The sequence below is a fragment of the Nanorana parkeri genome, unplaced genomic scaffold (genome assembly GCF_000935625.1).
Source record: "Nanorana parkeri isolate BGI_ZX_2015 unplaced genomic scaffold, ASM93562v1 scaffold42, whole genome shotgun sequence".
Taxonomy (NCBI): Eukaryota; Metazoa; Chordata; class Amphibia; order Anura; family Dicroglossidae; genus Nanorana; species Nanorana parkeri.
Window position 1 is genome coordinate 132,070 of NW_017306310.1, and position 25,184 is coordinate 157,253.

The 25,184-nt window shown below is 41.7% G+C and overlaps 1 protein-coding gene across 2 annotated transcripts in view; it reads right to left on the minus strand.

Annotated features, from left to right (window-relative positions):
* Positions 1–8,945: 8,945 nt before the first annotated feature.
* Positions 8,946–25,184, minus strand: part of SEMA4B (semaphorin 4B) — a 33,024-nt gene continuing 16,785 nt past the window's right edge. The window contains exons 4-16 of one of the 2 annotated variants that reach the window (XM_018571943.1): positions 24,373–24,524; positions 24,222–24,284; positions 22,238–22,336; positions 17,404–17,515; positions 17,079–17,195; positions 16,460–16,617; positions 15,402–15,583; positions 14,869–15,019; positions 13,044–13,254; positions 12,268–12,383; positions 11,266–11,432; positions 11,108–11,176; positions 8,946–9,912 (exon numbers count right to left, since the gene is read on the minus strand). In XM_018571943.1, coding sequence (XP_018427445.1) covers positions 9,111–9,912; positions 11,108–11,176; positions 11,266–11,432; positions 12,268–12,383; positions 13,044–13,254; positions 14,869–15,019; positions 15,402–15,583; positions 16,460–16,617; positions 17,079–17,195; positions 17,404–17,515; positions 22,238–22,336; positions 24,222–24,284; positions 24,373–24,459 — 2,334 coding nt within the window. In that variant the 5' untranslated portion in view covers positions 24,460–24,524 and the 3' untranslated portion in view covers positions 8,946–9,110. Of the gene's footprint in view, positions 9,913–11,084; positions 11,177–11,265; positions 11,433–12,267; positions 12,384–13,043; positions 13,255–14,868; positions 15,020–15,401; positions 15,584–16,459; positions 16,618–17,078; positions 17,196–17,403; positions 17,516–22,237; positions 22,337–24,221; positions 24,285–24,372; positions 24,525–25,184 lie in introns of both variants that reach the window. The other variant, XM_018571936.1, reaches the window with a different exon arrangement.

Consider the following 25,184-nt stretch of genomic DNA (forward strand, 5'->3'; position numbering starts at 1 on the left):
GATGTCAGAGATTTCCAATACCTTTTGTGGTTACAACGTTTGCCCAGCAGAGGGAGATGCACACCATCAGACTCTGGGTGCCTAAAGTGCAGGCCCTGCATCCTATGCTGCTCAAGTACTTCAAAAGGGGGGAGCGGGTGCTCTTTGGCCTTTTTCCCCTGGGGGTACTAAAGGACCTTATCCCGGCATCGTCTGTCCTCTCATGTTTATTCTGATTAGGATTAGCTAGGAGATAACAGTAAACACTTTGGCAGTAACTGTGATCTAAATATTTATGAAGGGAAGATGTACACAAGAGGAAGAATCTTTCCTGCGTTCATTTAAACAGTCTGATTGTGAAACATGTTTGTGGATTTTTATGATACCCGAAAAGGTCAGCGATAACTCTTGTCTGTGCCGGCCAATACATTTCACTTTCCACACAATAAAACAAATTCCATTTGTGCATGATCCATAGTGTATTGTACTATGGAGAAGTGGTTTATTAACAGTGGCGGTTCAGTACATGGTATAGGTTTATGATTGTATCAGAGACATTGATGTCTTTGGCAGGTACATGTGAAAGGAAACCAAGGGGTCTATTCACTAAGCTGCAGTAGGCAGCCGAATGAAAGACAGACCTGAAGTGAAGTGAGCCGAACGCTGTTCGGCTATTCACTTCAGGCTGGTACGGCTGATTTCAGCCGTATATCGGCTGAAATCAGCCGTACATCGGGTTGGCCGAAGTGCAGAAGGAGTTCGACTCTGGATCAGCTAAGCCGAACCTCCGGCAGGCTACTCGCTGCTGTTCGGTCTATTCTTATAGATGCCGAACAGCAGTGAGTGAATAGCCGAATGCCGCTGAGCGGCATTCGGCTCGGTCCCTCAGAGGGACCGAGCAGAACAGAAAAAAAGTACAAAAAAATAAATAGAAAACGAGTGTGCGGAGCTAGCAATGACAGCTAGCTCCGCCCAACAGTTTTCTATTGGCCGGCCGTTCTGCCGTCAAGACAAAAAACTCTCCCGGGCACTCTGGGAGTCTCCCGCTCCCGGCCGCCCAGGAGAGAAACACTGCTTTTTCTTTTTTTTACTTTATTCTGACACGGAGCCGTGTCAGAATAGAAAAATAAATACATTTTTGCCCATAGGAATGCATTGCTAGATTCCTATTGGCTATTTCAATTTGCAATAGCCAATAGTAAACTAGCATTGCACCCGCCCTCTGCTGCAGTTCTCCATCAGCAGAGGGCATGTCCGTGTCAGAATAAAGAAAAAAAAAGAAAAAGCAGTGTTTCTCTCCTGGGCGTCCGGGAGCGGGAGACTCCCGGAGCGCCCGGGAGAGTTTGCTGTCTGGAGATCAGTGTCCCTGGTTAGCTGGTAACCAGGGACGCTGATCTCTCTGCAAGTGACCGGAGCCAGCCGTAAGATCACGGCTGGCTCCGCCCAGCTGTCAGAAGCAGGCTGTCGGCCAGCCACTCGGCCAGCTTCAGCTTTCAGCACGGCTCAGCCGAGCCGAGGCATATGCCTCGGCTCCTTCCTGACAGCAGCATCTCTGGCTCCTTCCTGACAGCATGGTGCCCGCCTCCGCACCCCTGGAGAGACCCTCGCACAGCACTTCTGAAAGCAAGATTAGCGCACCTGGGAGTCTGCACAGCCCACCTAAGCGTCTGCACAGCCACCCCAGAACAACACAGAGTATGTAGTTTCATATTATTATGTATTGCTGGGATTTGTAGTCCTCTATAACCAGTCTCCTTACTCCCTCCCCTGGGTGTCTCTTCTTGCTCTTTCTCCTGACTGCCTCTCCTCACTCTCTCTATAGTGTAAAAAAAAAAAAAAATTGCCGCACGCAACCCTAGAGTGTTCAGGTTTCCTTTGAAGAAAAGGTGGCAACCCTATGATGGACTACAATCTCACATTTAATTTACTAATACATATTGAGATTGTAGTCCATCACGGGAGTGTGTTTGGAGATTGTGGTCACCTAAAGGAGATCCCACATGGCAAATGTCAAAGACTGAAGCTAAGAAAAGGCTCTCCTTGACATACAGATCCTAGCTTAACACTTGACTTACCAGAATCTCCACACAATTTCTCTACTTCCTAATGTTTACTTTACCTTTGCAACTTTTCTACATAAATTTCCAGAGTTCAAGCAGCAGAGGTTGGTTTTTCCATACCGGCATTCATCCCTCCCAAACTGTAACTAAAGGGTCCTTCAAAACAGGCTGGCAGCTGAGTGCATGGTTGACATATGCAAGCTAAACTGTTTTAACAGTCATAGAATTTGTTCATCTTTGCGGTCAGTCTTTTGATGCCAAACAACACAGCTTAGTCATATCCAGTTTTTGTGTGGAGAGGTGAGGAGTTCGAGCCTCCGTCATCTTATTTTTGCTGCCTGTGTACACATTTGGGAGGTTTGCCTTGTATATTTACCTGGTGTCAGAACAAGAAGTGATAGAAAATCTCCACACTCCCTATTCTGGAAGGTGTCAGAACAGGAAGGGAGAGAAATATCCACAAAACCGGGACGGAGACAGCAGTAAAAACACATTTACTAATAGAGTAAGGAAGTTTTAGGCCCCCCGTAACTTCCTGTCTAAAAGGTGCCCATACACTGTACGATTATCGTGGGAAATCCCGCGATCGTACGATAATGGCAAAGTGTATGGAAGGCGTGCGACCGTTTCTACTGTACGATCGCACGTCTTCCGTCGAACAAGCAGGCTGGAAAACCCGCCAAGAATTGTACGATTCTTGGCGGGTTAGTGGCCTGCTTGTTTGACAATTGCGATGATCGCAAGTACGATCTGCCTGTCCATGATAGGCAGATCGTACAGTTTTTTAATTACTTTACAACCCTCGCAAGACAAAAGTCTTGCGAGGTTTGTAAAGTGTATGGCCAGCTTAAAAGGTCCCCACACACCTTACGATAATCGCGGGAAATCCCGCGATTGTGCGATTATCGTAAGGTGTGTGGAAGCCGTGCGACCTCTACTACTGTAAGGTCGCACAACTTTTAACTTACGGACATGTTCGAAAACCCGCCGAGCATCGTACAATGTTCGGCGGGTTTGTGGCATGTTCGTACGAAAGAAGCCTTACGGGCACACTGCCCGTTCGGCATTGCGGTCATCGGAAGCCCGCCCCTCACAGGAAGTGAGGGAGAAAAAAACAACAAAATCATGTGAACAGCAGGGAAAACCATATAGAAAACCTGACACAAATCTCTGCGTGGGATACAGAATGCATTTAAAAAAAGTGACACATTTAAAGGTTTCCTCACTCCTTGACCAGGTCATTAGAGATATATGGGGGATACCACTGCTGACCTTGGCTTCTGAAATTGCTAATACATAATTCACTGATCTAGAACAGGCAGGTAGATCAGTTCTGTTTTCAGAGCCGAGGGGAAGCCACTCGATTCCATGCCTTACATGACCAAGAAGATCGTTGTAAAGCTCTGTAGTAGCTCTGGCTATTGCAGTGCTTTACAGGATCCCTGTGGGCTGCTCAGGTATGACATATGTACACTTACATTGGGCCAAGCTCAACCAATGTAAATATGCATAAAAAATACATACCTGGAGTTCAGCTTTAAAACCACTGGGTCAGATTTAGAGTACTAGGAACTAGTATTCATAGAAGGCAGTCAGCATTGGCAGCCTCCATTTTTCTCTCACTCATTTAAAGTGACTGACGCTAAGTAAAGGATGATCTGAGCACAAGCCGGGCCAGCAGAGAAATACATCAATACTTACTGGGCTCTCTGCCAAACTCCACTGACTTTAAAGTGGAACTGAACTCAAATGTGAAGACCCTCCTTGCCATCTTGTCTTGAATTGTATTGTGATTGTAATGTCTTCCTTATATTGTAAAGCGCTGCGCAAACTGTGGGCGCTATATAAATCCTCTATAATAATAATTTGCTCTGTTATAGGGAACATTTAGAAATATTATTTGCGTCTAGCAGTGCCCTGAAAAAATGACCCTTTGTTTTGAATTGGTCCAGAATAGCACTTCCGGTTATTTGAGGTGCCTAGGCATGCCTGCATCAACACCCTAATAGCTGTATATCTGCAGTGTGAGATCTAAGGCACTGCTGCCTGTGACTGCTAGTCTCAGGATATTTGGTGATGCCACTACTGTGCTGCTCACTGTTCTCCTTGTTAGAGTTTCTGAGCGAAGCAAAGCCCCGCCTCTACCAAGATGGTCACCTCTTTGCAGAGACACCATGCAAAGGCATAGTAAGTCAATAATGAGGAAAAGATCAGATCCCAAAAAATGTTTTGGCTTCAGTTGCACTTTAATTAACATTCTCATGGCAGGCGGCATTCTGCAATCGGATCTTTTCAAGTCATATTGTGGTCATGAAGGGGTTACTGAAGCAGCAGTGAAAGAAGGTTTGTTATTAAAGGACATTTGTGCAGATTTTATTTATTTTTTTCTAATTTGATCAATATGAAATAAGCTACATATGTAGCAGTGATCCTTCTAGCACGGTGGCACAATGTGCAAGACCATTTGTGAGTCATGCATAAGGTGCATCCAAGCATGCAGGCAGCGTGCTTTGTAAAATGAATGTCATGGGTGCACCCTGTAATAAATACTTATTAGTAAAATAAAGATTTTCTATCAAAACCAAGTTATAAATACACTTTACGTAACTTTGTTAAAATTTCAAAAGGACATTACCAAAATCTACACTGCAAACTGTCCAGTGCTCCATACTCTTTCAGATAATGCCTTTAAGCTGGCCATACACCTAGAGATTATCTGCAGATTTTCTATGGTCAGATGGAAAAAGTGCAAAGGGTTCCTCCATCTACGCTAAACTGTGTGGATGGAGGAATCTCCCACTGGGCCAAGCTTTAGCCCTGGTTCACACCTAGGCGTATTGCATATGCGCGTCTGTCGCGCGGTTTTTTTACCGCGATTAGCGGTAAAAAAATCGTGCAACAAACGCGTTTCCGAGGGCTACTTGGCTGTATCCCAATGGAAACGTGCAACAAAAACGGCCCAAAGTAGTACATGTACCTTTTCAGGCGTGGGCCATCTTGGATCGCGTTAGGGACGGGCTGAAATACGCCAAGGTGTGAACCAGACCCATTGAATACAATGGGATTTAGATGTTTGAGTGTTTTGTAGAGCGTTCGTCGAGCGTAGAACGCGCTACAAAACGTTCAGGTGTTAACAAGGGCTTAGGATCTTGCTAGTTGGCCCCGCTGGCTCTCAAATCAGTGCCTGCATCCAATCAGATTGTTCAGGTATTTTGACAGCCAGCGGGGCCGACTAGCAAGATACTGAAGCTTGGCCCAGCTGCAGATTCTTCCATCCACACAGTTTAGCGTAGATGGAGGAATCTGTTGCATTTTTTACATCTAACCATAGAAAATCTGCAGATAATCTATAAGTGTATGGCCAGCTTTAGACAATCTGCCAGGGCCAAACTTACAATTGGTACAAACCATGTGGCTCTCTAAAAGGTGCCCATACACTGGCCGAAATTCGCAGTGTGTGGGGCTGTCGGTTCCCTTTCAGCCGGCATTCCTCGATCAGCTGATCGAAGGAGCTGGCTGGATAATCTTCGTGCGATCAGAGACAGCAGCCAATGAGCTGCCTGCTCTGATCAGGGTATTCCGACAGCACCTGTCAGAATACAATGCAAACAACAGCAATTCCTCAATCGACACGCGGTTTGTGTTGATGGAAGAATCACATTCATTTCTTCCATTAAGCCCACAGGTTGAATGAAAGAAATTGACAGGTGTATGGCCAGCCTTAAGGTGGCCATACACTTTACAACCATCGCAAGACCGTAGTCTTGCGATGGTTGTAAAGTAATTTAAAAAAACGTACGATCTGCCCATCTTGGACAGGCAGATCGTACTCTCGATCATCGCAAGCCGCCCCCCTGAGGGGCGGGATTCCGATGACCGCAATGCTGAACGGGCAGTGTGTGCGTGCGCACACCGGCCCGTTCGGCATTTGTCTCCCGAGCACCGTTCAAACCAGCCGAAAAATCGTACGATTTTCGGCTGGTTTTCTAGCGTGCTCCTTAGACAAAAGACGCGCAACCGTACAGTAGAAACGGTCACACGTCTTCGTTCACACTGCTCGATTCTCGTACGATCGCGGGATTTCACGCGATTCTCGTACGAGAATCGAGCAGTGTATGGGCACCTTTATAAAGACTGTCTCTCACAGAGGAAAACCACACTTAGATGCATTTTCTAAAACACACCAAAAAAAACACAAAACATTGTAACTTTTAAACATTTTATTAAAAATAAAGTGCTGTAATAAAAAATGAAAATTGTACATATACTGCAAACAACAACAGGAAAAAGCAGACTTTGTACACCAGGACACACCTACACCACAGACTAAGTGTTTGGCACAAAAAAGCTGAACTTCGATATTTACAACAGATGGGGAGCTTCCAAGCATGTATTATGATAAGGTGCACGGTATAGTCCTTTAACTAGCACAGGTGCGGGTTGTATCTGAGCTCTAGTGGTCCTTTTTACTTTGAGTAAATGAATCCCTGCCATGCAGAGCCTAGTGTCACCTTACTGAACACACTACACCCTTTTGTCTGGCTCACAGTTTTGTAGAACATTTACACACCAGTTAGTAATTGAATATTTGTGTCTAGGACACCAAGTACCTTTTCGTTTTTTGCTACAAGAGTTCACTTACACAGGTTTTGATAATGTGCTTTAGATCATAACTTAATACTGTACATTCGAAGATAAAAAGTACATTGTTCTAAAGTAGTTTTCCCAAGATAGGTTCTGCTAACGTTACCCTCACCATATTGTTGTGGATTGGTAGGTTCCCACACTGGCTGACCTTCATGTGTCCATTTATAGTAATGAGCGACTAGCACTGTTGGTGGGTGACCTGTAGATACCTTTGTGAAGTGTTCCCTTAGGTTCTCAGCCACATGTATCCCCGTGGGGCACTGCTGATTGTACCGAACATTTCAAACAGTTTAGATTTTTTTTGCAAATAATACATCGCCTGTGAAATAGATCTGAATAAATATTTTTCACTGGTGAACAAACAGAATGGTTTTGAAAACATTTATCCACAAAAAAAGGCTCTTGTAATAAACGTACACATGTCAAAGGGTACTTCAGAGAAGCTTCACGGGGTATTTAAAAGAAAACAACGCTGCCATAGGATAAGTTGTTCTAAGTGTGCATAGGAAATCTCATCACTCGTTCACTGAGAAGATCTACAGGGTATCATGGACATTCTCCATGTCTTTTCACTACATGTGGGATGTTAATACGCCTAGTGAAATGAACATCAGTCTCCATACTGCAAAAGGTGGTAGTCTATTAACCCAGTTTTCATTGGGCTATCTAAAAAGCTAATTTTTGATTGGTTACTATTAATTACTACAAAGCTTTTGTATAAGCCCTATCAACACAGCCCAAAGAATGGCTCCATCTGGGTCTGTACCAGGCTGATAGCAGCATGGGTTTCTGACAACCTGAGAACCTACTTTATACTGTACATAGTAGTCGGAGGATTACCATGATCATTTTAAATACTGCTTAGAGTTAACAGCAGTAAATCAGATATGTGATACTCTAGCCATGTAAAGTTTGTGTGCTTACAGTATGCAATATCTACTTTCAAACACCACACAGTCATTGTCTGTTATCAGATATGGAAAAAACCCCACAATTGGGCTTTTGTATATAAAGATAACAGTGAAGAAAACAAAAAAATCTTGCCCATCACAGCCAGTCAGACCTATTTATTCTTCTAGTGCAGGACAGAAAAAGGAAAGCCAAACCGACTCACTGCTATGGGCAATAATCCTGATTTTTCTTTCCCCCAGGATATGTTATTCCAGAAAGGAGTAAAGTACATAGTATGTCATTTGTGCATGACTTGTCAGGTGTTCGTATGATGAAGGCACTAGCAGTTCTAAGGCGTGACAGGCAAATGGGGATTGTACCATATAACGTATACAAAACTGCTTTTAGCCAATGTCAGGACATACTCCCTTTTAAACATATCCTATATACACATTTATGAAAACAAATGGAAATAAACATACCAAATACAAACACAACAAAAAAAAAGGTCCTTGTACATTATTTACATAACATGGTCTTCGCTTTCTTCAGTAAATGATTCACACATTAAGATACACTTGTGTACCTTTTACACTTAGGCAGATTATAGCTGGTTGTAGGCGTCAAACACCAGTTCCTGGATTCACATTATCAAAAAAATAAACACCAGAAGAAGGAGAAAAAAATAAAATACTCATTATAAAAAAAAAAAAAATCTCCCTATAAAAGAATGCCAACAGTATGTTTATCAAAATGATCAATGAAGAGGAGAGAGAGAAAGCATGAGATCATCTGACAGATCTTAATTGTCGACTACTTGTTCTCCTGCTTGGTGAGGCGTTGTCGTGTAGAGTATTGCCACCGGCTAATAGCTAAATTCTGTCCATTACTAACCATGGCTTCAGTATTGTGCCACATTTCAATTGTGCTTCTTTTTGTAGAAAATATGCATGTTCATATTGGTGCAATGGTCATAGCTCCATTTGTGCCATTCTTTTTTTTTTTATTTATCCAGACAGCGATGTACAGACTATTTACTGGTACCACAATATTTTCCCAAATTCAACAGACTTTTTGGGAACATCTTGTTCTTTGTGTGGTCTACTCCTTTACTCCAGATCTGGTCTTGCTGACCGGCCATAGTGCTGGGATGATACCAGCAAGTTATCATTGTGTGCAATCTAACAAAAAAAAAAAATATATGGTCCATACGCATGAATTATACAATGGCAGGTGAAATGGAAATATGCTACCTTTAGACCAAGTATGTATATATTTATATACTTTTCCAAACGCAAGTCCCCTTCATAGCCTGGCAGTCATGGCAATGTAACAGATGACATCTTATCATTCCACAATGTAGACTTGTATGCTCTCTGCACACAGAAGCTATCCATGAATATAGGTAGCCTGGGTTGACAATTAAAAGTTTACCATTGTCATAATCCAACTTGCATGCACACACATAAAATACTTGTGGTCCCTTTTGGCATTGTAGTTATGGGAAGGATCATCTCCCTATGTAGTAGTCTCTCATACCACAGAATCTCGTATTACAGATCCCAGTCGTACCCGTGCTTTTGGGCCTACTGGAGTGACCTCTACAACTGTGTCCTTAACATTAAGTGGCCTTTTTTCCGACTCTGACACAATTTTGCTAGCAACCAAAGGATCGTGAACGGGAGTATTGATAATGTAATTGTCATTCAGAGTCTGATAGCCTTTATGGTCAGCTTGTGGCAATGGAGCACTTGTTCCATTCAAAGGCAAACTCTCTGTCTGTTTGCCATTACTACGGATCTTCTTGGCTGGCTCATGTTTTACTGGCTTCAGGATGGACTTCATTCCACTCCGATTTTTATACAATATAAACAGTGTCATAAAGACCAAAACCACCACAAAAAGGACAGTCATGACTAAAAATTCATTCCAGTAGGATTTTCCTAAAAGTTTAGCTGTTTGGCTCTCTGACACAGACACAAATTTGGAAGAGTTTACAACCTTATCAATAGGGCTAATTTTCTTGAAGGTAATTTCAGTTGGAGGCCTTGGGGTAGTTGCCTTTATGGCACCATCGGTCTCCATGCAGTACATAGCCATTAATTTCCTAAAGCCATATTCTACTGACCAGCATTCATATCTTCCCAGACGGTCAGGGCTATTGACAAGGATCAGATCTCCTGATTCTAGAACAAAATAAGTGGAATCAATGACTTTGCCATTGTGGAGCCATTGACGAGTTGCCAAGTTGGACAGCAAATTGCACGACAGAGTGGTAGTATTATTTGGTTGGAGCACAATCTTTTGACACTGTGGTTTGTCTGTGAATAGAAAAAAAATAGATATAGAACATCCATTATGAAGTCACTTTATTTTACCTAACTACTAAAACTAGTTCCCTGCACTGATGTCTAATAATTAAACCAGATGCACTGCCCAGTTATTGCCATAATTTGTTGAAATGGCTAGTGCTAGATGACTGTACACCAGTGCACATGGGCACATTAAAAGGTTTCCCACAAAATATTCACACCCCGCCAATGATTCAGATTCCTCCATGTAGTAACTTAGAAAGGATCCCCATCATGTGTAGCTAGAAAGCTTTCATGAAACATGAACAACCGCCTGAATTTAGGCATCTGTTCAGTTTCAAAGTAAACCATTTTTTGAGAGAAATATGAGGATGCCATTGTTGACATCAGAAAATACTAGTTGCTAGCTGTTATGCTGATCCTATGGCTTTAACAGTTTGAGTCTCTGCTCCAGAACAAGTATGTAGATAAAAAAAAAAAATTCAGATTACAACCAGAAGTCTTTGAGCACATACTATGTTCCTGGTCACTGATTGGAAGTATTCAAGAGTGTTAGCATAAAAGTCAGACACCCATCATATGTAAAAGAGAGAGGACAGCAATGACAGCTGCCATGTTTCTTCAGTGTCACGGTTTTCACTTACTGGCATTCCATGGGTCTACACTATAGGTTTCTAATCGCAGATCTGTGTATAGCATCAGAACACTTTTGTCTCAGGAGTTGTTTCAGAAGCTGCTAACCTTCATAGCTGATCTCCTTAAATCAGAATAATATGGCTTGTTTTAAGTTTAAAGCACTCAGTGGGAAGGGTGCTACGGCATTGCCTGCCCTAACCACTGAGAAATCATGATATGCTTAGAATACCATAGCCACACACATCAAATCATTTATTCTTCAGTCTTCTATAAGTGTATAACGGTTACAGGCATGGGGATCCTATACAATGTTTTTCACATAAATGTTCTGCTGTAACTGCACTCAAGTTATATTTAGTAGTCAGATTAGATGCCCCTAGTGCTTAGCTGTGTTCTATAAACATACCTAAGCAATTCTACAAATATGAGAAAACCAATACAGAACTAATTTATTTGTGACCTATCAGCCCGATTTCCCCCAATTTACTTGTTGTGACCGTTTACAAATGGGTTCTCAACCCTTCCATTATCAAAATATAACAGAGTTTAAGAGCCTCACCATCTACTATGTTAACTCGTCCTCCAGGTCCGGTATCATTCAGTTGCTGGCAGAGATTTGAATCTGCATTTTCTATGTCCTGGAGCCAGTGCCTGAAACACAGAAACACAACCAAGCTTGACAAACTGCTAGGTTTGGAGCCAGACCAAAGAACAGTGACATGTTGAAATTGAGAACTCACTGGGAGTTTGATTCGTGTACATGGTGACGGACACTACGACAGCCCTTCCTGCTCCACGCACAGTAGGGATCACGTGATAGGACACACTCTCCGCAGGTTGCGTACATGCTGCAGTTAGAAACTGGCATTTGTATCACCATGGATCGCGATGAAGCGTACACCAGGCCCTTAAGTCAACAAAATAAATGTAATCATTAGCATTCTACATTCTCACAACACAAGTCCTAACTGCACTTCTCTGGACAGGACTTCTTCTATAGCCAATATCAAGGCAAGAAGGGGTTCACTACACGGCACCTTGGAAGACACTTATTCGTTTTATCTCTATTACAGTGTCCAGTATGCGGGGTCCTATTTTAAAAAAAAGTAACTGTGCCCAGTGCCTGACGGCAATGCAGGCAACAGTGGCCTGTGACCAGAATAGCTCCAGGTGTGCTTTAAAGCGCAGAGCAAAGCAACAGGTTCACTTTAATGCTGCCCCCCCCAACTGCTTATACTTATTTTACCTTCGTCTCTGCCCATGGCAGTTAGGAGAAGAAACCCTGTGTGAGTTACAATTTGTAACTTGAAGCTTACAAAGAGCTGAGTACCCTCTCCCTGCCCTCATATAACAGTGCTGGGTGTCGGAATGGTCAAATGCCAAGCACCACTGCTGTCACATTTAAGGAAGGAGAGTTAGTGACGTGCTCTCTTATACCCAACATTATGGGGTATGTCACTTTGCTTTCCCAGGAGAACAGTGCGAAGAAGGAGCGAAGGGAAGCCAAGTATAAGCAGCTATAAAGCCGGACTTTAAAAGTATCCTCTTGCTTTCCCCAGCATGGCTAACGAAAAGTTAAAAAAAAAAAGTGGCCTGTGGCATCACATATCTGACTTCTATGAAGCTGCATTGATGAGATGTATCATTGTATTGTTTATATTCATTTGACCAAATAACCCATAACAGCATGATGTATGTAATACATTCATGAATCAAGCGGTGACATTGATAAATGTTCTTACCTTGCTGTGATCAAGCAGCAGTTCCTGCACCGAGTCAGTATCAGGGAACAGCTGAATCTCCTCAATGATGTACACTTTTCTATTTACATTGACAGCTTTGTGCAGCCTTCCGTCATCTAGAGATCAAGGCACAAATATTAGAAACAAGATCCACAATTCTAAAATCCCTGCTCCCTATTTAATGGACCTAAGATAACAGTTAGCTTAGCTCAGAATGCACAGCAAATTAAGTTATGGCTATTGTTCAGTACAAATGGCATTCAATTTTGAGAGGCAAGAATCTGAATAAAATAGTTACTGGGTGTTTTTGGAGGACAGATTTTTGAATAAGAAAGCGGGGAAGCTCACCAAATTTTACACATTATAACCAGGAACATGATACTAAAGCTTTAAGTAGCTACTGTCCAATATAATCAAACATTTTAGGTTCCAAAAAGGGCTACTGTGGTATAATGCAGCACCATTATTTGATTTAATGACCACAGAACAGAATATTTACAATAACATATATACAAACTAATTTGATAAGGAACTGAAGTCTGATCAGCACAAGGTGGATTATAATTAGTGGTTATAAGTTACAGCAACTAAGGTTTCTATTGATTTAAAGCAACTTTATGTTTTTATATAATAAACCATTACAATGTCCAAAATAGCAAATGTATGTGTCTTCTACAGATCAGTAATCACAGTAAAATGCACTTCTGCCCCATAGGAAAAGTAATATTTGCTTTGAAAAAGGAGCGATACAAAGCTGGAATCTTCAAGGTTTTTACCTGTTCCCAAGAACATGACATCATAGGTTCTCTTCAGGCCCTTCACCCTTTGCACACTGATCTGCTGATAGCGCATTTGTGTCTGCAGGAGCAATGCCTGGCTCCGCACTGGACTGTCCATCAGAAAATGATCTTTGACGAAGTTTAACACTCTGTCAGGCATTTGAAGTGAAGAGTTGATTTTCATGCTTCTTGCCTTGTTGGTAATACACTGTTGTAAATCCAAAATAACTTTTATTAGATGGAATTTCATGATATACAAGCCACATGAAGAAATACACTACTGCCCAAAAAAGTCCAAATCCAATTTTTTTTTTCTCAAAGAATGGGTAGGAGTCTCAACCTCTGTTTTTATTATTATCTATGTTCACATTGGTGAGGACACCAGGAGGTGACACGGAGATAAAAGGGCGTGGATGTCACCAGGTTTGGAATTACTAAAAAACATATCTGATATATGTTCCGAACCTTCCCCAGTCTGCTAAATGAGTTTTTCTGGCCCTCTCTTCCATCAGAGAGAGATTCTATCACTACTTGTCCCTGTGACACACATTCATTAGGACGGAGAGTTAAGGTATATGTCCCTAATGGAGACAGACAGCAATAATAACCACTTTACCACTAGAGGGTACTCGCCCAAATGCTCCAATGTCTAGCCTGATACCTTAGCTTCCGGTATCAGGAAGCCAGGCAGCGAGTCATTACAAGGTGCCCGGCTTCCTGATTCACTTGGTGACGAGGGAGCATGGAGCCGGCTCCCTGGCCAATCAAAAAGCCGGGCAAGGTGTAATGACTCGCTGCCCGGCTTCCCGATATCGGAGGCTTCCTGACCAATCAGGAAGCTGGACGAGTCATTACCCGCCCCCCTGCGTTAGGATTGTCCAGAAAGCCAGCTTCATGCTCCCTTGACGACGAGGAAGCATGGAGCCGGTTTTCTGGCCAATCAGGAAGCCAGGAGCCGTGTAATGCCTTGCTGCCTGGCTTCCTGATTGGCCAGCTTCTTGACCAATCAGGAAGTCGGGCAACGAGTCATTGCACGGTGTCCAGCTTCCTGATTGATCAGAAAGATGGCTCCCTGCTTCCTCATCACCTGGTGATGAGGGAGCATGGATACGGCTTCCCTGCTAATTGGGAAGCCGGGTGGTGAGTCTTTACATGCCGTTCAGCTTCCCGGTTAATCAGGAAGCCAGGTGGTGGTGTTATTACAAGATGCCTGGCTTACTTAATGGTACTTCCGGTATCAGTATTTGGTATCGGTGAGTAAAAAAAAAAAAAAGAATAAATATTGGTACTCGTACTTGATACCAAAAAACCGGTATCAGTGCACCCCTAGTATCAACGGTTTTCCACTTGTAGTATAAAAGAGAAAGTGGGGTATTGTGATAAAATGTAGTCAAAAAGCACTACACTTTGCAAGAAGGCCACATATTTTATTGACCATCAGAAGCAGCTCAGGGGAGTATTTGCTCAATTATATATAAAGCAACTTTAGAGGTATAGCCAAAAACACTACACGGAGGTACAGTACATACACTCTCCAACTTATAAAGAGTTGCTGCACTTTACCACTAGAGGGTAGTATTAACATCAAATCCATGTTAAGTTGTAGGAATCTTCCAACATTTAGCAGATTTCGTTTTTTGGGGTTTTTATTTATTTTTTAACAAATGTCATCTGTACCGCTTTCCATGCAGCAACTTATAACTCCATGCATTGCCGTTAGATTTATAATAGCCAAGAAAACTGAGGACTGTAAGAGAAACACCTGAACGCAAGAGACACTGCATTTTGTGCTACACAGAATTCAGGCAGTTGCAGTACTTACAGCTCCAGGTCGTGGCTCGGGAACAGAGTGGGTGTATGTACTCCACTGCTGAGACTCACGGTTCACTTCCTTATAGAGGCCATTGAAAGCCCTCTGAACATCATGCATAGAGAAGGCACACACAGCCGAGCTGCCCACCCCTCCGTTACTCCTGGAGAGAAAAGAAGTAGATTCCTTTAAGAGACGCAGTCCAATACACTCTAATGAGCTGTCAGCTTCCAAAGAGACTTGCATTTTAAAGATGCTACAGGCCTATGACCTGTTCCTAATTTAAGCAATCTGTTTTTCATTACATTAAACCCGAGTAACCCATTTTATACATGGTCAGACATACACGCTGTGAGAACACAAAACTGGGACAAAAAGGGCCATTACTGAGTAAAAGACAGAAGACTAGACAACAATATTGGAATCTAATAAACAACCCAAAGAAACATTGCTAGCTGTCAAGTCACAGCAAGGGACCTGTGAAGACAAAGACAACAAGTGCTCACAGCTCCACACACCAAGAATACAAATCACTTTCTGCTTACCACTGAGAGGTAAAGACCCCATAGAAGATGGTATTGGCCCAATTGTCCTCTCCTGGAGTGAGCACAAACATATCCTGAAGCACATTGAAGGGGAAGTTATCTCCATTGCGAGTGCACAGGAGCTGAGCCTTCAGAAACGTGGTCCACTTCCTCTGCAATACACGCTCTCCACCTAGATCGCCCTACAGGAAGAGAAAGACTTTCAGCATTTTGGTTTTCTTTTTTATTTGGTATTATAATCTTTTGTTGGTAAGAACATCACACTTCTTTCTGTGCCATTTTCTAAAAAGATATTTTAGCATATTTTTGAAGTGCACTGTAAAGGGAACCTGTTATGCTAGGAATATGGGGGGCACTATCACTATCACAGGGTTGTTTTAAACATGCAAGCAATAGCTGCCAATAAAACTCTAGCTTCATTACTTAGTAAGCTATTGACCCTTATCAAGCCTACAGCAAAGTGTAAGGACACCTCATATGCACAAGGACACATTATATCCTTGTTCTGGGTCAATGATTCACTAAGTAGTAAAGGAGGGATAGGGATGATAAATCTTTATCTTCTATCTCCAAAAACAGGTCACAATGGTAGTTCCCATGCTTCTATCTTATTCATTTATGGCACTGCGTTATAATGGCAACATTATTGGGTTTTAGCCAGCCCCTACATGAAGAATATTGCTATACTTTATTGAAGTAATCATGTCACAAATGCCATCTGCAATGAAAGTCCAGATTCATCTACCCATCACTTTCAAATAGGTGGACCAGAGAGAGCAGTGTTGTGCAGTAACCTGTAGTATCCTCCTGGAAAGCAACTTTAATCAGTCTATGTACTACAAACCTATAAAATCAAGTTCTGATTGTAGATGACTGAAAACCTTTTCCTCTTTGCAGCACATAGTTAAAACAACTAATTTATGTTGGATCTGGAAGTTGCCCCACAGAAGCTGCACCTCATTGTATGGCCTTGTGAAAAACAGATTCGATGAAGGTAGCTTCAAACCACCCAAAAACCCACTAAAGAGTTAGTAAAAGGATGTTTATCTTATCCTCACCTTGCACACTTGGGCAATCCGTGAAACTAAAGTATTTTCAAAAAAAGTAAGCTCTTTTCCTGTCTCCGTGAAAAAGAAATATATCTTATCATCATCCCCCATAGAGTTCCCTTTGGGTAGACTCTCTTGTATGTGAGCTGAACCAACAAAAGCTGGATCTGTAATGACAAAAGCAATGGGTAATGAGTTTAATAGCAGGTCCCTGGCACAGTTAATCATAGTAGCAACACAAACACACATCCCAGCCTGATTAATACTCCAGTAATGCTCATTTACATACCAGATACAAGCCATCATGCATAATCACACAACACTCACACTGTTTAACTTAGTAGAAATTACAACAATTCAGCATAATTATCTTTATATGTAATAAAATGCCTTTCCCCTTCTGGACGTGGCAAATTAACCAGTTTATAAGCCAAATGCTAGATAATAACACCATCACACACTGCTTGAGCTACAGGAAAACCTCAGATGGATTCAGCTTTGCAGCCAACTATGTGTAGCTTTGGAAAGTAGCAGATACTTCAAAGACAGTCTCCACCGTATGGATATCAGAAGCCATGACACACTGCCCAAACAGATTCTTATCAAAAGGAGGAAATCAAAGGCCAACCTTGGAGCCAGTTCAAGGAGTTCTCCGTCTTCAGAATAATCTTGCTGTCTTGGCTCTTGTATATGCTGGGCTCGTTCCCTTGAAAGTTATTGACAGTGCCACCATACATGTCCCCATCTGGCAGTCAAGAGAGGAGAACAGAATGATAAGTACAAACATAAAAACAGGCAAAAACAGGTTAAAAAGAGTAGCGATGAGGTGTAGAATTTCCTACCAACCACAATTTATGCTCATCTTTTAGAACAAGGAAAGATAACAATTTGCTCTTTACCTTTTTAAAATTAGCCCAAATGGGTCTCTGAAGACCCTGGAAGGAGCTACTTACCGACCATGATGGCTGATGACTTATATTCAGGATCAAAAGGACATCGTCCTTTTCCATCTTCTGTGATTATCTTCCCAGTGGCATCCCTTTCAAAGGTAAAATCACTGATTTTCTGGAAGGAAAACAGTAGATTGGTGTCAGTTGCTCCAGAGGGCTAGTGATCAGTTTACCTAAAGTAAAAAATTGACAATAGGTCTAATTCATAACCTTGCTGTTGCCACCATATGGTTGAAATGATTACACTGCCAAATACTTACCCATTTGATTTCCTGGCTGCTCAGATAGTGGCAGTCAATCAGTGTCCATGCCTCACACAGAACGGGCCATGGCGGCAGAAGTTGAATTGTCAATAAGGCAGCAGCCATGTGAGGCTGGAGTGGGGAGATCTGTTATTTTTGTATGGCAAGAGCAAGAGACGGTGTAGATCTAAAGTAATTTTTTCTTGGACTATAGATCCACTTTACAAAAAGGTACCCATTCCTGGACCTATTATTGTGGCAGATCTTTCTCCCCCTCTTCTTTATAGCTTGTTAGCCAGATTATCACCTCCCTAATGGGGTTTAGCCCTTTCCAAATTTATAAACGTAATCTCAACGCTCACATGGTGCTCTAAGGGATATCGCTCTGTTTTAATGTATCTAATATGTTGCAGCCATCCTCCCCACATTCTGGAGGCCACATGTACACTTCAAGAGGTAAACAAAATGTTCTACATTGTGAGACATTAGATCACCAATTGTAGCTATTGTTCTGTACTTTAGGATGAAAGAACCTATACACTTCACCAGTTACTGTATACAGATTGACATGCAATGAACATCCTCCCATTATAAAAACTGGCAAAGTTCCATAAAAACAAAATGCATGAATGTTCTATATCAACAGGTATCAGATCATTCCTAATGTGCAGCCTTCTAATCAGTGATGTTTGGTCACAGAGGTAATATGCTCTAAATAACTGGGTCTCTTATGTCAATATTTGGACTGCCATCTTCCCCTGCTTCTGCTTTCCAGCTAATATCTACTGCACCTTATAAAAGCAGAAATGGAGAAGGTTGCAGACTTTATGTGGACATAGGTACAGTATTACCTCAGCGACATCCAGTATGCATTGCTCAGGTTTGCTCTGTGCCTTTCTACATTTGTGAAAGACTAAGAGAACACTCCACTCACAGCTGGAGCAACACAGCAGAAATGTATTAATATCACATAATGTGAAGTGTTTTTGTACATAAATATGATCATGGTGTCCTTATATTTATAGGGACCAAAAAAATTAAATGAAAAACCCTTTGGAGAAGCATGGATATGATTAATACACACACAAAAAGTAGGGAGAAATGGATTGTCGTATCTTTTATACCCTGTTGCATTGTAAAATAAATTTGCTGCACTAGAAGTGCTTGTGAATAGATTTCCTCTATATGAGATCCCGGCGATTTGATTGTTGCTGGGAGCGAGGAACAAAAAGAATAGCACTGCATATGGGGGCACGTGTATGTTTATGACTTCCATCAGTAAGCATTGTAAAGCCATTTGAGACACACACAAACACCCAGTATGTATTCATGACTGGATATTCTGTAGTTCCTGCAGTGAGTGGACAGTGTGGTTTGCACAACATGGGAAACCTGTCATATCAGAAAAATGAAGACTGCCATTGTTGACTTCTCCTTCTAAATATCCTAGCAGCCTGGTCATCATGTTGATTCCTCCTTTTTCAATACACTGAATTGGTGACCTTAAAACAAGTAGATGTAAGCTTCTGACTTTTCCCCAGCTATCATGTTCTGAATAAGAGACTCCATGTATTGCAGCAAACAGTATCAGCATAACAGCCAGTTAAATGGCAATTTCAGACAGAGCAGCACTGGCAGCCCCCATACTTGCACGGTAGATTAACTACACGAGACTACCTAATTGCTTTTTTTCCTGTGATTTAGGCCTATTGGCATTTTGAGGCTTGTGTAACGCTCGCCATACACTGACAGTTTTTACTTGTTCAGAGAGCTCGACTACGGCCATCCATGCTAAGCGGTGTGTATGAGGGGAATCTTCCACACGGTGCTATTGTATTCTGACATCGTTGCTGTCAGATTATCTGAACAGCGATGGAAGCTGGTTGGCTGCAGTCACTGTTCAGATGAGCTCATTCAACACAGCTCGATTGACAAATCGACTATTGTCAATGGGGGGGGGGTTGACATGAGGGGGCTGCACACTGCTTGAATTTCAGGCAAGACAGCAGGACTAAATGGGTCTAGTCTGCAGTAGAAAAATGGAAGTCTCAATTCATTACCATAGGCAACACCTCTACATTATATTGCATTCATAAATATGCTGAAATGGGCAGACAGACTGTTTCAAAACAGGCTGAATACCATCGGAATAACACTAACCGAAGCTATTGTCCTTTCTAGATCCGCTCATCACAGAATTTACTTGACACATCTAACATATATAGCCATGCAGTATTGCATATATCCACCAGTCAGGCTATGAGTACAGATGTGAGTGTCAATGTAATGTTTCCCTGTGGTGGGGGCTGTTATAATTGGTTTCACCGCAGGAAGCAATGAGCCAGGCAGAAATGTGTTTATGTGTGCCTGTTCACAATGATTACACATTTGCATGGGCACCCTTGGGCATCAGTGCATAATCAACTTTTAGTTTGATTCAGGAGCAGTTGGCATTTGTATAAATATTGATATAGTTAATATTGTGCAGGTAGGCAGATGCTTTTGTCAATTGCTCTCCACAGATGTCAGTTAACCCATTTAAGAGCAGTTTTCTGGTAAGGAAATTGTTAAAAGACTTGCATATGGCAGTAAGCAGCCAGTTTACAATTATGTGTTAACATGGATAGCATGGCATGGACTGCCAGCATTGGGTGTTACACTTGCTGGGTGATGATGAACATCGATACAATTGTGATGCCACTGAAACAAACAGTAACCTTACGTCTACCCACACAACAAGTTTCAGGCTATGGCCTACATACATAAGACACATTTGTTTATTCACAATTTAAAAAAAATGGCCTCATAGTACAAACAAAGCAATCTAATCATACAAATATTGCATTAGGAAATGAAGTTATACAACCCCGGAGGTCTCTATGGCATATAACAACCATGGAAATGTGTAAGCTGATCTTGCAGCTTCTCAAAACGAGAGCTTAATGGCGGAATCCACTTATTGGTGTAATAAAAGTTCCACAGACAATGGAAAACAAACTTTGCAGAAGAGAGCATTTGTTTTTTTTAAAGTACAATCATGGCCCTTTCTCTTTCCATACACCTCCAATGCATAAAAATGACTATTTAAAAAGAAACCTATAAAATCAGAGGGATATGGGGATACCTCCTTTATAAGTGAATGTTGCCTGGTTTTAATTCTAGTTCTCCGACTTCAATCTATTATGAGTTACTAACATGAAATGCAGCATGTGAAACCAGAACTCCAAAGCTTTACACTTGTATCAGGTCAGTGACTCATACAAAAGCCACTGGCTGCATACAGTCTAGTAAAAACTTCCAGCTCCCAGAGGTTCCTGTTGTCACCCATTTGGAGGTCAGATACAGTCCAAGTGATGGACGATATTGGGAGCATCACCTGGTATGACTGAGTCAGATACTGAAGCTTGGCCCAGTGGTAGATTCCTCCATCCACACAGTTTAGCGTAGATGGAGGAATCTGTTGCACTTTTTCCATCTGACCATAGAAAATCTGCAGATAATCTATAGGTGTATGGCCAGCTTAAGTTCCTTGTTTACACGGCTTTCAGATTGTAGAACACTGTTCACAGCCAACACTACCATGAAGATCAGTTTTCAACTTCCCCAAATTGGAACAGAAAGGTGCTTTCAATTTCGAATGTATTTATTATAGGTATTTATATAGCACCAACAATGCACGCAGTGCTTTGCATATGGCACATCACATCAGTATCTGCCCACAAGGAGTCCTTCTAAGGTCCTTATCTCACATGCATATATAGACCCACATACTAGGGTCGATTTTAAACCGGAGGCAATTAACCTTCCAGCATGTCTTAGAAGTGTGGGAGGAAACTGGGAGTACCCAGAGGTAGACCCAGGCAAGCACAGAGAGAACATTCAAACTCCATGCAGATAGTGTCCTGACTAGAAATTGGATCTTGGGATCCCTAGAGCTGCAAGGCAGAAGCGCTAACCACCTAGTCACTGCACTTCAACAAAGCTACTCAAAGCTTGCTGGAAGCTCTGCAAATGCTTTTCAAATGCTTGCTTTACACACTGCTCTTATACAAGCTGTAGCTCATGTATAAATGAGACCTTAGAACAATGTTTGTGTGCAGAGCCAATCCTTTACTCTTCTATGGAGGAGTGCTATATACACCACTGGGGGATGTGCCCAGTTTACTAGTCTGCAATCCATCTCATCTTATGGTTACAAATCTCACCTCTTAGCTATGGAAGCACCTTTTCAATTTAGTGCATGCAGTACACTAGAAATCAGGAATTAAATGGCACCCACCCTGTCTCACCCTGCCAAGTACAACTTCTGCTACTTAAGAAGGCTGATGCAAAAGAGTCTAATATTTATAGTGTAAATGGAAGTGCTAATTGATGTTTGTACAACAAGGGGTAAACAAGGTTTGAACAACACAACGCATCACATTTTACTTTTCTGACGCACATTACAGAGAATAATCTCCAAGTTATTTCTAGGACACTTGCTACTCCCACGTGGTTTCAAAATATAACCAAATGTGTAACCCGCATCGTGAGTAGCCCAGCCTGAGCAGGGTGTGTGGGCTTTGTGTTATTGGTATAAAGAAAAAGGTACTTACAATGTAGGTGCAGTTGGGGCTGAAGGCGTACGTTCCACAGGTGTAGAGGTGTGTGCTGTTCAACTGTACAAGGATCTTAATATAGTTCTGACAATCTTTCTGAAATGATAAAACAGGCTTCAGCTTAGAGTGCTTACTTGTACATAGCTAATAGGAGGTAAGAAACTAGATACAGGAACAATTAAGGTGAATTTACCAAGATGATTCTTAAATAAAAACACTACCAAATGTTTGTTTCAAGACAGGGTCACTTTCTGTTGAAGCATTCTGGTAGCTGCTTTGTAATGCAGAACATTTATTAGATATGCAGACATATTACATTTGTAGACTTTCAGCTGTAACCACATCTACCAACACATTTCAGCTTGTGTTCATATTCTTATCATGGAAAATGTTGGGTGCAGTGCAAATAAAAAAAATCAAAGTTACTTTGTCAATGAGTTGTGTAACTAAGGTGTGGTTGTACTTTGAGATGATTTTTTTTTTAAATAGGTTATGGAACACGCTCCTTTCTATGGTGTGCTGCAGACCACTTCTTTCCCACGAATGGCAGCTGACTGTCCCAACAAACCTCATTAACCAGAGTGAATTGGCTAAAAATAGTCCATCTAAAAAAATGAGAACTAAAATAATGCTGCTTCCTCCAGAATGTGGTTTTAGGGTTTGTTCACACCATAAAGCATATGGGAATGCATATTGCAGCGATGTTCATTGCCATATGCATTACAATGCAGTTGGAAGGATCCTATTCAATTTATTTGTATTGGATCCTAGAGGACAATGCACCATACAGGACATTTCCCAGCATGTTGTACAGCAGCGCAAGTCCTGGCAATGCTTTTTAGGGTATCTGTACTTAGTAATTAGTTATCTGGCCCCTCTGTGACTCTCAGTCAATAAGCTTCTGTTTTAAAGCTGATCTCTGCACACAACATTTTTTTAATTTAATTAATGATACATTTTTAAATTTAAAGCTATTCCTCAATAGTCACAAAAGATATATCCACTTTGTATGCACCAGATGCCTTTGGAAACCCAGGTATTACCATATAAAATTAGCAGCGACATCATCGCTGTACTGTGCAGAAAGCAGAGTTGTGGGAGGGAACCAGCAGGCCCCACCCACTACAGGCTGCCAGCAAAAATCTACAGCAGGGGGCGGAGACCAGACCAATCACCATGCACAAGGAGAGAGAGCAGCAGCGACTGGTCTCTATTACAGGAGTTCTGACACAGAGTCAACATTTCACTTTGGAATATTCACAGATCTTGGAAGAAATACACAAAGTCCACCAAGATTCAAGTACGAACACACATGGCTCTTGTATTTATACAAAATGTGCTTTTTCCAGCGTTTAAAAAAAGGTAGATAAAAGGATAGCATAGAAATCATTAACTGATGCAGCACAGGCTATAACCAGGCCTATGTTCATACTTGGTAGCCTGGAGAACTGATATTATAATTGCACTGTATCCATAGCAAACCCATTGCTCCAGGAAGCAATTCAACATTGATTGCAGCGACATGAGCAACCATAGAAGAAAATGCAGAGGCCACCAGAATAATGGATGTGTCATATATGTGCAGTCCTAATCACCAACGGTCTAACTCTACTACCATTGTGCAAAGTACCGCTAAACAACTCGACAAGCAGAGGCTTGCTGAAGCCAGGTGAAGATATATGATAGTTTCAAATGTAATTTATTAGCTTTTCCGCATTGTTTTGAAAAAAAGATTAAGGGTGATCCAAGCTTGTAACATTCAAGGGAAATAAATCAGAATCAAATCATTAATAAATAATTATCAATGCAGCACAAAAAGCAATTAGGATATGCTGAGTGTCATATCCCATAGCAACCAATCAGAAATCATCTCTACCATTTCCAATTGTAGTTGGTGCATGTTACCAATGCTCTCGGCACTGCCTAGTTGTATAAATCTAGAAGTGTGATTGTGATATGCTTTAGAAGATACCGAACATACCTGAACATCTTTCCCCTTAAAAGTGCACTCCTTCTTTTTAAGCTCTTCTGCTTCCCACGTCAGCTAGGAAGAGTAAATGAACACAGCATTACTAGGAGGCATGACAGATCTCTGTCACACTATTGGAGAAAGTATAAAGAAATGAACCTACCATTGAGTGGGACATGAAGTTTGTGCTGTTCAGAGTGAACAAGGCTTCCCGTGCTCCCACATATAAAGTGTCCCCATCTTCACTCATCAGCAGCGTGGTGTAATGGCTGACCCCTTCTGCTTCAAATTTCTTTACCGCCCGCTCTGGAGAACCTGCAGAAGCAAAATAGAAAGTTGAATTCAAATACTGCACTACACGAATAGACAGGCTCTATAAAAGATGGGTTTATTTGAAGGACAATTCCACCTGGATGTCAAATCACATCCTTCCCACCCGCCTTCCACAGGATCTGTGAATGGAGAAACTACAAGTCCCATAAATCGCAGTTCTCAATGGGATGCAAGTGCAGTGATGTCACTTGTAGTCCATTAACAAGTACTTCCTCCTGTCCCTGTTACTGAATGTCCATACCTTGGTATGGACATGAATGGGAAGAAGAGTCTGCAGAAGGCAGAGCACTCCACCCACGATCCACTCATCATAGTTGCAATGTTTTGCAGGCTCCTATGCAAGAAACAAAATAAAACATGCACATTTGTTTCTTTTATAAAGAAGGGTGCATTTATTATTTTTTTCCAAATGGTGGAATACCCCCTTTAAGTGAACCTTTCCATGTTAATATGGCGGTACATCCATAATCTTCTCCATCAGTTGTTTTAAACACACTCCGACTTAACCTATACCATGCAGGTTAAGGTGGACCGAACATAAATTATAAATTGTCTAATGTTTAGTCTGAAGTCAACACTAACATTATATTTATTTCCAACCATTACCCCTGGCTGCTCATGTATGCAGAGAGCAGTGAACAT